We start from the raw sequence: 14551 nt of genomic DNA, 5'->3' as shown, positions 1-14551 counted from the left end.
ATGTGGGTTTTGATTTTTTTTTTCTCCCTTAATAATAAAAACCTTCATTTAAAAACTGCATTTTATGTTTACTTGTGTTATCTTTGACTAATATTTAAATTTGTTTGATGATCTGAAACATTTAAGTGTGACAAACATGCAAAAAAATTGGAAATCAGGAAGGGGGCAAACACCTTTTCACACCACTGTATATTATTTATGTGACACTGGGTTGCGTTAGATGAAATTAGATTCACACACTATCACACTTATTTCATTAAAAATAAAAATGTTCAAGTCGATCATAAAACTAGGCATCTCTAAGCCCTTTATGTACATACATAGATACATGACAATGTCAAGATCTTACAATGTTACTGCAGCTGAAACATGTTTTCCTGCTGCTAATGTCTACAAGTAATTAATCAACCGAACAGGAAAAACTTCAAATGTTCACCAAATCCACTGTAGTTGGTGTAATTACAATGAATAAGTAACTAATCTACCCCAGTACTGACTCTGCCATTAACATTGAAATGATACTTGTGTTTGCAATTCTAGATTAAAAAAATGTAGCAGTTGGAAATTTTCAATTGACGAATTGAGCACCAAAATGTACTCTGCCTCTTGATGTGCATAACCATATGTTCACCTTTGCCATTCCCCCCATCCTGCTGCATGTCGAGCCTCAAACTTAAAACAGTGGCAAATAAAGAGGTCTGTATTTAGATGATAGTACTGCTACCAGTGACATTAAATCAGAAATAATACAGAGGGCTGAAGAGTTTAATGCTAACTGACATGAATGAGGGAAAGGCCATAGTATAAGCATTTTACATAAAGTTGCAGCATGCCCTGTGGCAGTACAGAATACAGTATAGTTACTGCAATGCTACAACGTCCTTTGAGTGTGGCTGAAGTTAGACGCGAAGTAAAACAAAAAACTAACTTGAAATATTTTAAGGCAGATTCAAAGGATGAATGTCTTTCCAAGTTGGCTATAATTGATTCATTTCGTTATAATAGTTGCTCCATGTACAGTAGCTCGTGGAAATAATACAGGCCTCAGCAGACTGCAGTGATTGAAGCCCAATGCAAGACTTTTTTGGGGATGTGAACTGCCATATTGCCTGTGAGAACAGGCCAATTTTGTTTTCAGCTATAGCATACTGTCTGCCTTAGGAGAGCTGGTTAAACGCTTGGCTCTTAAGATGTTGTATAACGGGTGGTATACAGGATTTCCATGACTGGTCTCAATGGACTGCAACAATCACCCAAAGGAAACATTTTAAAACAGATGGTTGGCTGGCTGGGGTGTGTGCCAATCCCTGTTGCTGTTTTCTTCCACCCCCCACCCGCACCCCAACCCCCAGTACTGAGTATTCAGAGCATTAATTGGTAGCTAAAATCTGGATTGTGAAAAATATAAATGGCTGGTTCAAGCCAACCACAGTCTGAAAATAAGATACAGAGATTCAACCAACTAGAAGTCAGAGTGGAGGATTGCTTTAATTTCACTAAATAAATCAGATTATGAACAATGCTATAATAAAAAGATTAGAACAGCAGAAACTGGAAAATGAGCAGTTCCATAGGGGCTGCAACATGGCTTAATCACACATGCACAAATGTTTGCCGATAGGCAGACAGTAGAACCATATGGAAGGCCAACTAACTAATATGAACAGCAACAGGAAAAGTAGAGTAGAGTTTGACTCGAGTGTGGTTAACAAAGCATCAGGGAATGCACTTTACACGGGCAGGAGTGGCAAAGTGTTAGATAGATACAGAGGGAAGAGCTGACTGAGAGACGTGGCACTGAAGGGATTCTCAGCAGTACGTAGCGACAGCGTTGGGGGGGGGGGGTCTAGTGCAGAAAGGAAAGAGCCCACTCAGAGACATGACTACGGGTGGTTCCAAGTCAGAGAGACGAAGCCCTGACTGTGAGAGACATGACTGTGAAGTCGTTCTCAACAGCGATGTGACGCTCGCGGACAGACACGACTGATGGCGAGGACACATTCGGTGACGGCAAAGGTTTTTTCATGCTTCTTTTTTTTTGCAACAAATTTGTAGAAACTGACTGTTAGTTTGAACACAGCTTACTCAAAAATGTGTTATTCTTTAGTGGTGTTGGATAGGGGAGCTCATGTCAGCTCTTATGAAGGCCTGCCTTTCTTATTTTTGTGCCATCTAAATCCTCTCATTTTATCTCAACATTACTCTTCTGAAATGTTTATTTCCTCTACCATCGATGCAGACGAGTGACAAAAGGTCTCCCACAGTCACAGCCACACATTTTAGTATGTGAGTAACAAACCAGCAGGAAGACAAAAGAAAGAAATACCATAAAAATACCCCCTTAAAAGCAGAAACATATAACAGAGACAGTCGATTTTAATGTTAAGAATCTGCAGAACAGCTAAATAAATCCATTGATAATAATCACCCCTATTTTCATAAACACAATTTTTGAATTGGGAGGTCCTAGTAAATAAGTCGCTCCACTGGGGCCAGCTACACCACTTACATTTTTGTGCACAGCTAAATGTTTAGCAAGCTCCCGAGGAAATATGCCCCTCAGTGAGTTGCCCACTGAGAGATGATCAAACTCAGTTGTTAAAAGAAAATGCAAGATTCTTTCCAGTATCTTGATGCTATGGGAGAATAAAACATAAAAAAAATAAATAAACTATTGGGAAATACCAAGCTGGAATGCCACAGGAGCAGATACAAAGACAAAACATTTGAAAAGGGAAAACTTTGCCCACTCACTCACTTTCACTCTCACACTATTTCTTTCAAGGTCCAACAGTGGCATCCAGACCAGCTGTCCCCTCTTATTTCTTATACCCCTGCGCAGCAGCTGGAAGCCAGTGGCAGATGGACACAGAAATGAACTGACAACAGACAAAGTGACAGGCAGGCAGACAAGCCGTCTCTCCTCATACCTGTGTACTCCAAGTGGAAGCCAGCAGCAGACACACTGATGTCAGACTGGAAGGTCAGGTACAGGTTGTTGGACGTGCTGTTCAGCAGTTGGGGAATTGTTGTACCTGTATAATATAATACAACACTGTTAAAACCATGTCTAGTCCTTACTCCAGAATAAAGGCCATTAAAAACATACGAATATTTACTACTGATGAATGTACATTGAATCTCAGTTATATGCAGCATCTTGACCTACATCCCAAAACAAAATTTACCACCCACAAGTGTTTAAATACTGTTGTACAGTACAAGGTAAAAACCATACTTAATAAACCTCTTTAGGCCCTTCAGGCACAAAAGTCAGACCTACAAAATAACAACCAAGAACATGAACCCAGTCTACAACTCTATCTCCTGAATATTCTGCATATATGGGAACGTTTTCTTTTCCAGCCGCGTGTCTTTTAGCATGGAGACTTAAAAATATAATCATCTTTATCAGTTTGGCCCAAGCTAAAACTGAATTTCTCACCATTTAAAATACCTCAGCCTTTTCACACAGCCATCACTGGCCTGCACAGTTTTAACTCTTCTGTGCAGTTGTTTCACTTTTGTAAGAGTTTGGTTCCAAAAATATGTAATAATATCCCCCACTTGAGAAATTTGACACCTGGTCTTATAAAACTGATTGCTGATAAGGAGGCACAGGTCATTAGGGAACACCATTCCCTCGTATTCTCGGATTCAACATTTAAAATGGTGTGATGGCCTGTTTCTTGGAGGTTACCATGTGGCAAGCACACCATTTTCATTAATGTGAGCCCTCAGGCAACACTACATTTGCAAAATTCCAGACTGAAACAGGAGTAACATGATGAAGATCTCTACAGCAAAGACAGGAACATTGTGTGAAGGAGGTGGTGTATTTTTTTCTTCTTTGACTCCTTTAACTGGTTTTAGACAGCGTTCTCAAAGGACAGGCCAAATGTCATCAGCTCTATCACTACATCTGTTTGCAGCTGGGCCCGTGTGACGTCTGATTGAAATTCAATCGGGAGATGACAACTAAAATTCAGTTGTATCAAATTTACCTGAGTAGCTACCAAGCCTTGGAGCATTGCCATCAATCCCGTCAAAAAAATCCAGTGAATCCCAGTTGTGTTCTGTGGCGAAGGTCACAACTTGAATCTGAAAGAGAAATGTACCTTAAATACAAATGTAAAAGAAAGCATGAAAAATGCATGATTTAAAAAATAAACTCAAGGAGCAGAATGAGTAGCTGCTTAATACTTGGGCCGTGTGCAAAAACTACATCCACCCAAAAAAGATTTTAATCTCTCATCAAACATGACACTGCTAAGATCTGCATCTGGCTCTTCTCACTTGGATGCCGGCTCCCTCAGGAACAGAGATTTTCCAAGCGCAGTTCAGATAGTTGGCGTACGGTTCTGGGTATCCAGGAGAAAGGATAGTGCCCCTTCGCTCTGTTAACACTCCACCACAGGGAACTGCAAAAAGGACAACATGTTGGGAAAGAAAAAGAAAAAAGGTTCAGACTTGACAAAATTCCAGCTGACTGAAGTCACGCACACACTTGCAAAGCCAGGAGTCAACAGGGGTCACAGCGGGGAAGTAGGAAACTGTCAAGCATTAAAAATCCTCTTTCTGCCTTCTATAAATGACCACTAATACATGGACTTTAAATAAGCCGCTGTGAAATCACTTCATTTGATGGAATTTTATTGATTCTTATGAGAGAATAGTTTCGTGATAAAGTCAGCCATGATAATCGTAGGTTTTACTTATCTAAAATAACTTTATTTCATGGCGTTTTTGTCCATGAGATCATTATCATTGAATACTCAGTGGACCGTAGCATGGACGCTCACACGTATGTCTTGCTCTATGCAGAGGTAAATAGTTCAACCTTCATGTGTAATTTCATCTCTCACAGGCCACACAAATCACATCTATCAATTGTGAAAGCTATTGTAAGTGCACCTTGTTTCCACTAGTGCCACAAGTAGCATATGTACCCAGTGTTTGAGCTTTCAGCTGAATGTTGAATTGGAGCCACTGACCAGGTTGTGCTGACATTGTCAGGATCTGTGATATATTTGAGAATGGGTTTAAAAAAACAGTAATACCAGTGACAATTTCTTCATTGCTTTTCAGAGAAGTGCCAGTTACCCTTGTATACAGCTGGCAACATTCAGCGTTCAGCTCCAATTTTTGTCCATTAAGGATTGTGCTAACCCAGCCTTGCATACCAGAATTATTACACACAGCAAAACAAATTGCATTCTCTCTCTATTGAAATATAGTTCTGCTGGCTAATACAGAGGCAAGCAATAACCTATAGGGATGTTATGAGATTTTGCTGAGAGCCAGCAAAATCTTTTACACAATCGCAAGAGAGAGACATCTGGAGAGTTTTTGCTTTTCCACTCTTTCTCTATGCTCTGTTGAGAACAATTGTTCTGCGGCCTCAACTGCGAAGCCATGGCATGTATTTCACCATTAGTATAAAAGTCTATAGGCTCCCACTTCTTCACTCATTTTCTCCCTTCTCGCCTCATCCACAGACAAGTGTTCCTTAGATTTTCTAAAGATATAATGCCAACTTAGAGAAATAACAGACCTTATGTCTTCTTTTCTATCCAACCAAGTAAATGACCATTAATAGACACCAGCAATTGAGGAAATCAATGTGAAAAACAAGGGGAGACATGAAAATTGAGAGAATAGAGGTCCTAAAAAAGTTATATTTATATTTCATTAAATACAAAAATTAAAAAAAAAACATTTACAAAACCCTGGCTGCTTTTTGTCTTAATGTAATAAAGTGGGAGGTGGTGAGATTTTGTTTAACCATTTTGTAGCAAGACATAGAGCCTCAGGTCATCCTCAGGTCATCCTGAATTTACAAGAACTTACGACGCAGGACACCACGGGTCTACAGATAAACTCCAAAAAGCTTTCACTTCATAAAACTCACCAGGCCGAATAAACAATCATAAACTCCCCTTTCAGCTGGGGTTTGACTCGGTCTCCTTTACAATGCTGTTGTTTTATTCTTGTTCTCTCTCTGCTCATAAGAAGTATTTTTTGATAATTTAGTAAGGTTAAATCCAGTCATCTCTCAACCCGGACAAAGTTCAGAAGATCCTTTTTGCCAAATCTGACAGCTGTTGTATCACTGCACCCTGGCAGTCGATCCTAAACAAGACCCAACGGTACCAGCAGAAGAAGCCTGGATGGGACGCCAGCTGCGGGAGTGAACGCCCGCAGCACGACGCCAAACTTCAGGCCCCTGACATCTGCACGGAGGTCCGCAAGAAAGAGGCTTGTCGGAACGACTGGGACCACCCTCCAGTAGGCATAATCTATCTGAGTACTTTGATCCATGGGTTGATGTCTGATAGCTGATTTATTCAATTCTAAATTACTTAAATCACTCAGTTACGTCAGGAACTAGCTCCGTTTTTAATAACCTAAATATTATTCATCCCACCATCACTTCGCTATAGTTTAGAAATCCTGTTGATCACATCCATGACCCATACACCACAGTGTATATGCATATAGTTTACTCTTAGTGTAAATATTTTTCAATAAATATCCTTATAGACCAAGCACTTGTTTTTATGTATTTCCTGGAAGATAATGAAATAAATCCCTGAATGCAGAAGTCACGGTTCAGACTATGTCGACTGATCACTTGTATATAGGCCTATACAGCCTATTCAAATTAAATCTTGATTCTTTCTGCCAGACAGAAAGTGATGCCCCGAATATGAATCTAATCTGCTACAATTTATATAAAATATGTTGCATTCAAATTTGTGATGCTTATATTCCTAAAATAAGCACTAAAAAAATGTAAATAGCACCAAGAGAATCAGTCCCCTGGCACTGATGGTTACCTAACATTTGTATGTATCAGTTTTCCTACAGCATGGGACCAAATATGCAGCTGTCACTCAGACTGGACCTTCAGCAGAGTCATGTTCTCACAATGAAGAACCAGATGCTATCTCTCAAGGACAAGGGGTTACCCCATACGGGTCAATGATAATCACTGTTTTAGATATCCATTAGCCGCTGAAGGATTCTATGTGAAAGACCCGGGGAGACATGGAAAACGACAGAAGATATGCCATTTTCACAGAGGAAAAAACTGTCTGACAAAAAGAGCAAAAATAATCTTTATATTTTTCAGCTATCAGCTTGTCACAAGTTCAAACTCTTGGATAATTTACAGGTGATATCCACCTTCCTACAGACACTTGGAGATTGGCACCTAAGTGACTACTTTGTTCCTTTCAATCTGAGTGACACATTAGATAAAATTACTTCTGTACTGTATCTCACGGCAGAGATATCATTCTTTCATACAATCACCACATTAACAACTTCTAACACGTCATGCGCAGAGAATTAAGTGAACTAAAGGATACCAGCTTGTGTCTTTTTTTTAAAATTATTATTTGGCTCTGCTAATGAAAAATTAAGGTCAAATAAAATCCATAACACGAGTGAGAATGTCATACACTGTGGATACTATTCGAAGGCTCTTTTAAGGTATTAAGTGCTATACTGTGCACAAAACAACACAGTGAGTAACCAGACAATCATTGTCAGTAATGTCATGATATAATTTCGTGCTGGCTTTGCGAAATCTCTTTTATACACAGCATAAAAATAATTATATTTTCATCTTTATTAGCTCCAAATGATGAGAGGTTGATCGATTTTAAGAATAAAAAAAAATAGGACATTTATTTTTATGTTCTGGTATTTCTAGAACTTAAAATCAATCAAGGATGAGAGCAGGATCTTGGCTAGAAGCTGCAGACACAGTATTTTAGAACACGTTTACAACCCTTTGAGGCCCTGAGGTGTCAGTTAGTGGAAGGGGTCGAGTAAGATTAGAAATCATGACAGTCATAAAGGCATGAATGCTTGTCACCCATCTCAATCTGTGGCAGGCTCATATGTCAGAGTCACCGCAGGTAGACAAGCGTGGGAACCACACACACTTTATGAGATGCCATTTTGCTACGTTTGACATGCAGGGAATTAAGAGCGACTTTTAATTAGAAACTGTTTTAATTAAGGCATAAAATATGTGCAACACGTGTTTCACATCACACGCACTACTTTAATGTCATTTTAAGTATGCACTCCTAAGTGACTTGTTAATATAAAAGGCCTACAAATGTTAAATTCATATTTAATTAAATTCATGTGTACATTACAGTCAAAAACTGCCTGTCAATTTTCATCCACCACCGTGTGCTAACATGCAAAATAGCTATAAACAGCATCATATCATATCATATCATGTCTCTATAATCTTAATATATTAGGTATGCACCAAGGAAGTTTAATTGGGAATGACTGCAGAGAAAATGCTGTGCAAAAATTGATTTAGGCTAAAAGAAATTACTATTATTAGCTAGTGGGTCAAAGTTATAAGAGCTATAAATAAATATATACATTAAAAATACAGTCAGAAAAATGAAAACATGAAAAAAACACTATTTACAAAACCCTGTCTACTTTTTGTCAGTGGTCTCAATGTTGTGAGCGGTAGATGGTGATATGGTTTTGCGCGTACATATTGAATATGCCTCACTAGAATTTGTGATGCTTATTTTCTTGATAGAAAAATAAGCCCCAAACTAGTCATATGGAGACACCATTAGTCAAACTAGCAGTAACTTCCACAGTCATTAAAGAAACTTTCAGTAAACTTACAAATGTGGCAAGACCTCAGGAGCAGCTCATTCTGCTCCAGAGAGTCACTCTGACCCGGCTTTACCACAACAGCCCCAGACTGAGACTCTTTAATTGGTCTTAGGAGGATATTTCCAAGCAAGAATCCACTGTTTTAGGTCTGTGCGACCCTGTTTACTTGTTGACACGTTCAAAAAAGTGTTTAAGCCAACAGTGGAGTCCGTGGTGTGGGCATACTGAGTATGAATCATGGCAATCTGTGAGCTTATGTAATATTGGGCAGTGAAGATTTTCTACGATCAGAAGTGATTTAGTGTGTGTGATGCAGTTGCCTTTCTCCCGGCTGTGCAGGGAAGAAAATCAACAGTAAATTGTGCCTGCCTATTTATCTTTGATACTTCTATTGTAACCTCTAATAGACCCCTTTTTATATCCACAATAGAAAGCTGATGTGTAAAAAGAGTCCACCATTGACACAGGCCAAGAAAAATGTGGAGATCATCTGCATTGCCTATTTTTTTTTTTTTTTTTAAAGCTCACTCTGAAGTAAAACAGCCTAACTCCTCTGTTATTAAACAAAAACATATATTTATTCAAGTCAACTATCCATCCAGCCATTATCTTTACCCGCTTTATCCTGAACAGGGTCACGGCGGAGGGGGAGGGGGGTAGAGCCTATCACAGCTCACTTTGGGCGAAGGCAGGGCCAACACTTATAGACAGACAGAAACAAAGACCATTCACTCTCTCATTCACACCTGAGGGCAATTTGTAGAACCACCAATTAACGGGACATGCATGTTTTTGGATGGTGGGAGGAAGGGGGAGTATCTGGAGAGAACCCACACAGGCACAAGGAGAACATGCAAACTCCACACAGAAAAGCCCAGGCCTGGAATTGAACCCAGATCCTTTTCACTGTGAGGCGACAATGCTAATCACTGCACCCGAACATTATGCATCCATTCAGGTGAAGCTAATTAAATCACGATACAATGTTGTACAAACTCACCAGCAAAACCCCAAATCAGCCGCTTTGTATTTATAAGATCCAAAGCAAAACAAGCACTGCCTGATGAGTTGGGTCAATCACCGCTGGACGAGAGAATGGAAATACATCTACTGAAAAACAGGTACCTCACAGGAGAGCGGTGTCTGATGCCGTCATATCCCATAAAGAGGGCTTGAGTAATTTAGCATAGTGTTTTTCTTGAAGCTTCCATGAAACTATATCCATTATTCTGGACGAGTACACTGCCGCTGGGGGAGATGCTGCAGCCAGATTCAATCTCCAGATAAAAATCACTGTGTTTAAAATGTAACTGCGCGTGCCACAGCTCTTCCCTTACCACTTTGCAGTAGACTCAGATGAACTCTGTCTTGAAATCACCAGCACTCACTGGCTGGGACCATTTGCTGGCTGGCACAGGGCGTGACTTAAGAAGATTTTACCTGACTTCATCTACAGTTCTGTATCTTCTCCAAGGTAGACATATGGGTGTCTTTGTCTAAGGGAGTGTGTGACCCTCTGTATGCGTGCATGGTTGGGTCAGTGTGTGCAAAAAAGACATGTAAATCTGGTCATGTGTATGAATGTGGTGTATGCATATTGATGTGGGTATATTTATGTATGCATGGTTCTATGGATCCTATATATCCTAGCCAAATAATGTAGAGAGAGATGCTGCTCTTCAGTAGATGGTCCACACTTTACACAGAGCATCATGTGTTGCTGTAATATTAGGGCTTCTGGATCATGACAAGTTCCTTGCAGTTTTTATGTAAAAAATAAATCTGATTTCCTGTTCACCAGTATTGTTTTACATTTTAAATATTTCATGTGAAGCAGTAGTTGCTGTCTTGATCCTTCAGAAAATGAGAAAATAGATGCTGTGCTATGCTATAACACTTTCACTCGCACTACCAGGTGACTACCCACAACTACTGTGCCTACACAGAAGGCGCAGCGTGAGCAACATGTCAGCAGAGCAGTAGCAGCAGCTCCAGTCCGGTGGATGAATCCAGGCACGGTACTGAGCTGTAGCTCACCTGTGTTCTGGAAGAGGTCAGAGCCAAATACCCATTCACTGAAGTTTTTTTTTTTTTTCTGGGTGGCATCAAAACTTGTCAAAACACCCATCAATGCTTTGCTTAAACCATAAAATAGACAGCTACAAAGGTACTGTGTCATTCTATAACCTTATTCTCATCCATTATGATCAGAGTAGTTGCTGAGATTGATAATACCTCTTTCACGGATTGTGACTGATATAATAAACCTGTGATAACGGATTTTTTGGGCTACTTGGAGCCAGCACAACATTTTTTTTTGAAAAAAACATTGACATATCACCTTTTAAGTGATTCCTGACATTGGGTGCAAGTTTGGTTCTGAGCTAGTAGTATACATTAGGTATACAACTCTAAAGGAGCTATCCAACCGATACCCAAACAATCACTGGGAATTCTTTATAAAGCTGAGGTGAGCAGCAGATTCAGGTGATCCTTCTCTGTAGGTTTGTCCTTTTGAGTTACCCTCTCACACATTCTGTTCACACTGTCATTTGGAACACTTATCATACAATATGGATTATAGCTGCTTTAACCATGTAAAGTATATGCAGCAGAATACTTAGTATGATTCTAAGCTTCACAAAGCTGGCCTTTATTGCTGGGTATTGTGTTGTACACATCAATAAAAGGCTCTTATCAGATTATGGGTACCTCAAACTGGTAACCGCTTATATCTTATACATTATACATAGCATTACAATTGATTAATAATGCATCATGATGGAAAACCATTATCATGCAGTTTAATGTCTTGTACTGTAACACCCATAAATCATGTTTTGATGTTTTACGCACAATCATTTTCATTTGGGTGACACTGTATTAGAAATACTTTTCATAGCAGAGCTGCTATACTGACCTGCATTACATAATAAACTGAGCGTACATGATGCTCGAGAGATCAGAGTTCTTCAACGATCTGAAGTTAAAGTGGTGTTCCTGTTGGACACTTTACACAGCTTCTTATTCTTCCAGTAGTCCGAGAAGGTTTTGCAACCCAAATCCCTACTTGGTAGAAAATGTATGTAACACTTTGCTGTTGTGTATTCTCCTCACCTCTTTCCTCTCGTCTGATCTACCAACACCAGAGCTAGGCGTCTGCTTTGCAATGGGTGACAGACATTAGAAAAAGTAATGACTAGGAAAAACAGACACCAACCGTTATTGTGCACCTGCTCCATTGTTTGGGATCTGTGTGTGTGTGTGTGTGTGTGTGTGTGTGTGTGTGTGTGTGTGTGTGTGTGTGTGTGTGTGTGTGTGTGTGTGTGTGTGTGTGTGTGTGTGTGTGTGTGTGTGTGTGTGTGTGTGTGTGTGTGTGTGTGCGTGTGTTTGAGTGCATGCAGGGAGTGTGATGAAGGTTGGGGAGAATGAGGACGCTTACCAACACATGTGGGCACAGTGCCGTTCCACTGGGCCAGGGCATTGGGCACGGCCTCGCACCTGATGGCGTTGGAGCCGTGCAGCATGTAGCCTGGATTGCATTCAAACAGTACGGCCATGCCGATGCCAAAGTCGTTCCCTATCCGCTTCCCAAACCGGGGCTCAGGGACTGAGCTACACTGAGAAGCGCTTGTCCGGGGGACAGCTAGGGACAGAAGGGGAGGAAATGAGCATGAGAGAAAGGAAGACAAAAGAGTGGTGGGTGTGAGACACAACACGGAGCAGGAGAGATGGCAAGACAAAGAAGGCAGAAGAAATAGTAAAGCCCTTTTGAATCTCCCATCATTAGTCACTCTTGACTCCTGTGCCAGGATTGGCTATTTGACTGCACATCATTCTGCTCTGCTCAGCCATATCCAGTGGCACTCTGCTGAACAGCCCTCTATGTGATGAGTGCAATGCTAAAATATTTATTTTTTTTCCTCCTAAAGGCAAGCATATGCACTCAATGCACCAAATAAGTCTGCACATAAAAATTCTGAAAACATATCACAAAAAGCAACCTTACCTTGATAAACAAAATGAAATCCTTTTGCTGTTTCTGTTCCATTTGTGGTAAACTTGAGTGTTATCTTGTTTCCTGAACTCAAGGGGAGTGTCTCGCCTAAATGATAAAATCAAAGGTGACATTATCAAGATTGTGTTTAGACTGAGCTGTTTACAAATGTACATTTTTAGATATAAACACAGACAGAAAAAACATGATTAGGAAACCCCAAAATATCCTCATGAACTGTAAATTGATCTTCATAAAGGAAAAATGTTGTTTCAGTTCTGTGTACCAAGTTTTGTGTGTTTTTATATGCAGCTTTTAATGTGATTTATTCTACAGGATATTCTCAGAGGTATGACTGAAAACAAAAGATCTAATTAATTTGTATTTATGTATTGCACTTTATTTATTGAGGGAATACCAATTGAGAGTTAAGCTCTCATTCAAAGTGGTGCCGTGCAAAAAAGAACCAAAGCCAAAAAAACTAGCCAAAATTGTGAAAATGAACAATCTTATAAATACGGCACAAACATTTCCAGACCTCAGATGAAGGAAATACCCAAAAAAAATAACACAAAGATATGATAGTAATATAATTATAAAACACAGACGCATTAAGAAAAACAGGAACATCACATACAACTTCACATGGTCTTAAACTACTCTAAAAATAGAAATGTATCTAATTTAGGGAGTCCTCAAGCTTATTCCACCAGTGGAGCACAGTAGGTGAATGCAGTTTTCAGGGAAAAAAATTGTTTACATCCCAAAGCTGCTCAGATTTTAGATATTTCTTTTGTCGAGGAAAAATAGTTATTTGATTAGAATTGAGGTGAGAGATGGATGTCCTATTTTGCCTGCAATGCAAAATGCTGCGCTAGATCTGTCAAACTACAACTCATAGGAATGTGCTAGTAGCATGAATAAAACAAGACACGAGGCTTCAGGGTCACAGAGTTATGCTTTTACCTGAATGTGATCCATATATGGACGAGAGAAGGGCCGAATCGGTCGAGGAGCCGTCATAGATCTCAACCACATCAGTGGTCAAAGTCTGGAACACCACAAACTGACCAAAGAGCACTGCAAAGAAAAGAGAGAGAGGGGACCAAAATTAGTTAGATTAAAATATGATTTGTCATATGTCAAACTTGAGCTCATTCAGTGGGTTTTTCCATTGTCACTGGAAGGAAATCAGGTAAGATGGTCAATATTAAAAATATTCAATTGTTTTAATCTTTCAAGAGTATGACTGCCTACCATCTCGACCCAGTAACACAAAGGTTAATGTTGTTTTGACAAGAGTACTCCCTTTTACTTGAAGGGTAAAGTATTCAAAATAATTTGCATGTCTAACTCCACATGGACATTGCAGACAAATTAATACTTACATTTAAACTAAGCACACTTTATTCACCCACTCCTTTTCTTCAGTCTCAGTATCTATGTGACACCTAGGGCTGGTAAATTTGATCTAATTATATCTTTTGATGTCCTACAATCCAAGTAAACTATTTTACCAAGCTATTGTTTACTTACAGGAAACCAGTCATCCAGGTTTGTGCTGTGCTCTGTTGAGCAGGAAATGAGCCATATACTTGAGAGTATGCCCACACACACACACACACACACACACACACACACACACACACACACACACACACACACACACACACACACACACACACACACACACACACACACACACACACACACACACACACACACACACACACACACATAATCAGCCCAAATGGATTGTGTGCTTATTTATTCCTCACAATACCAAGTCCTCTAAGTCTAATGTTAGGAAACACTGTAAATGTGCATTAATTGCAAAAATTGTGACTTTAATAACTTAATAATTAACTGTAATATCCCTTGTGGACA

The 14551-nt window shown here is 39.6% G+C and overlaps 1 protein-coding gene across 3 annotated transcripts in view; it reads right to left on the bottom strand.

Moving 5' to 3' along the window:
• LOC138617846 (CUB and sushi domain-containing protein 3-like) overlaps window positions 1-14551 on the bottom strand; it is a 229538-nt gene that overhangs the window by 87636 nt on the left and 127351 nt on the right. For all 3 annotated transcript variants that reach the window (XM_069693161.1, XM_069693160.1, XM_069693162.1), the window contains exons 32-37: window positions 13631-13744; window positions 12677-12772; window positions 12110-12313; window positions 4297-4421; window positions 4005-4101; window positions 2931-3035 (exon numbers count right to left, since the gene is read on the bottom strand). In XM_069693161.1, coding sequence (XP_069549262.1) covers window positions 2931-3035; window positions 4005-4101; window positions 4297-4421; window positions 12110-12313; window positions 12677-12772; window positions 13631-13744 — 741 coding nt within the window. The remainder of the gene's footprint in view (window positions 1-2930; window positions 3036-4004; window positions 4102-4296; window positions 4422-12109; window positions 12314-12676; window positions 12773-13630; window positions 13745-14551) is intronic.

The sequence above is a fragment of the Brachyistius frenatus genome, unplaced genomic scaffold, assembly GCF_029030835.1.
Source record: "Brachyistius frenatus isolate BFR_SWC_R1_liver_20210118 unplaced genomic scaffold, ASM2903083v1 Contig_14, whole genome shotgun sequence".
In the NCBI taxonomy this organism is placed as follows: Eukaryota; Metazoa; Chordata; class Actinopteri; family Embiotocidae; genus Brachyistius; species Brachyistius frenatus.
Note: the sequence above shows the minus strand (reverse complement) of the source record. Positions and strands in the feature narration are given on the sequence as shown.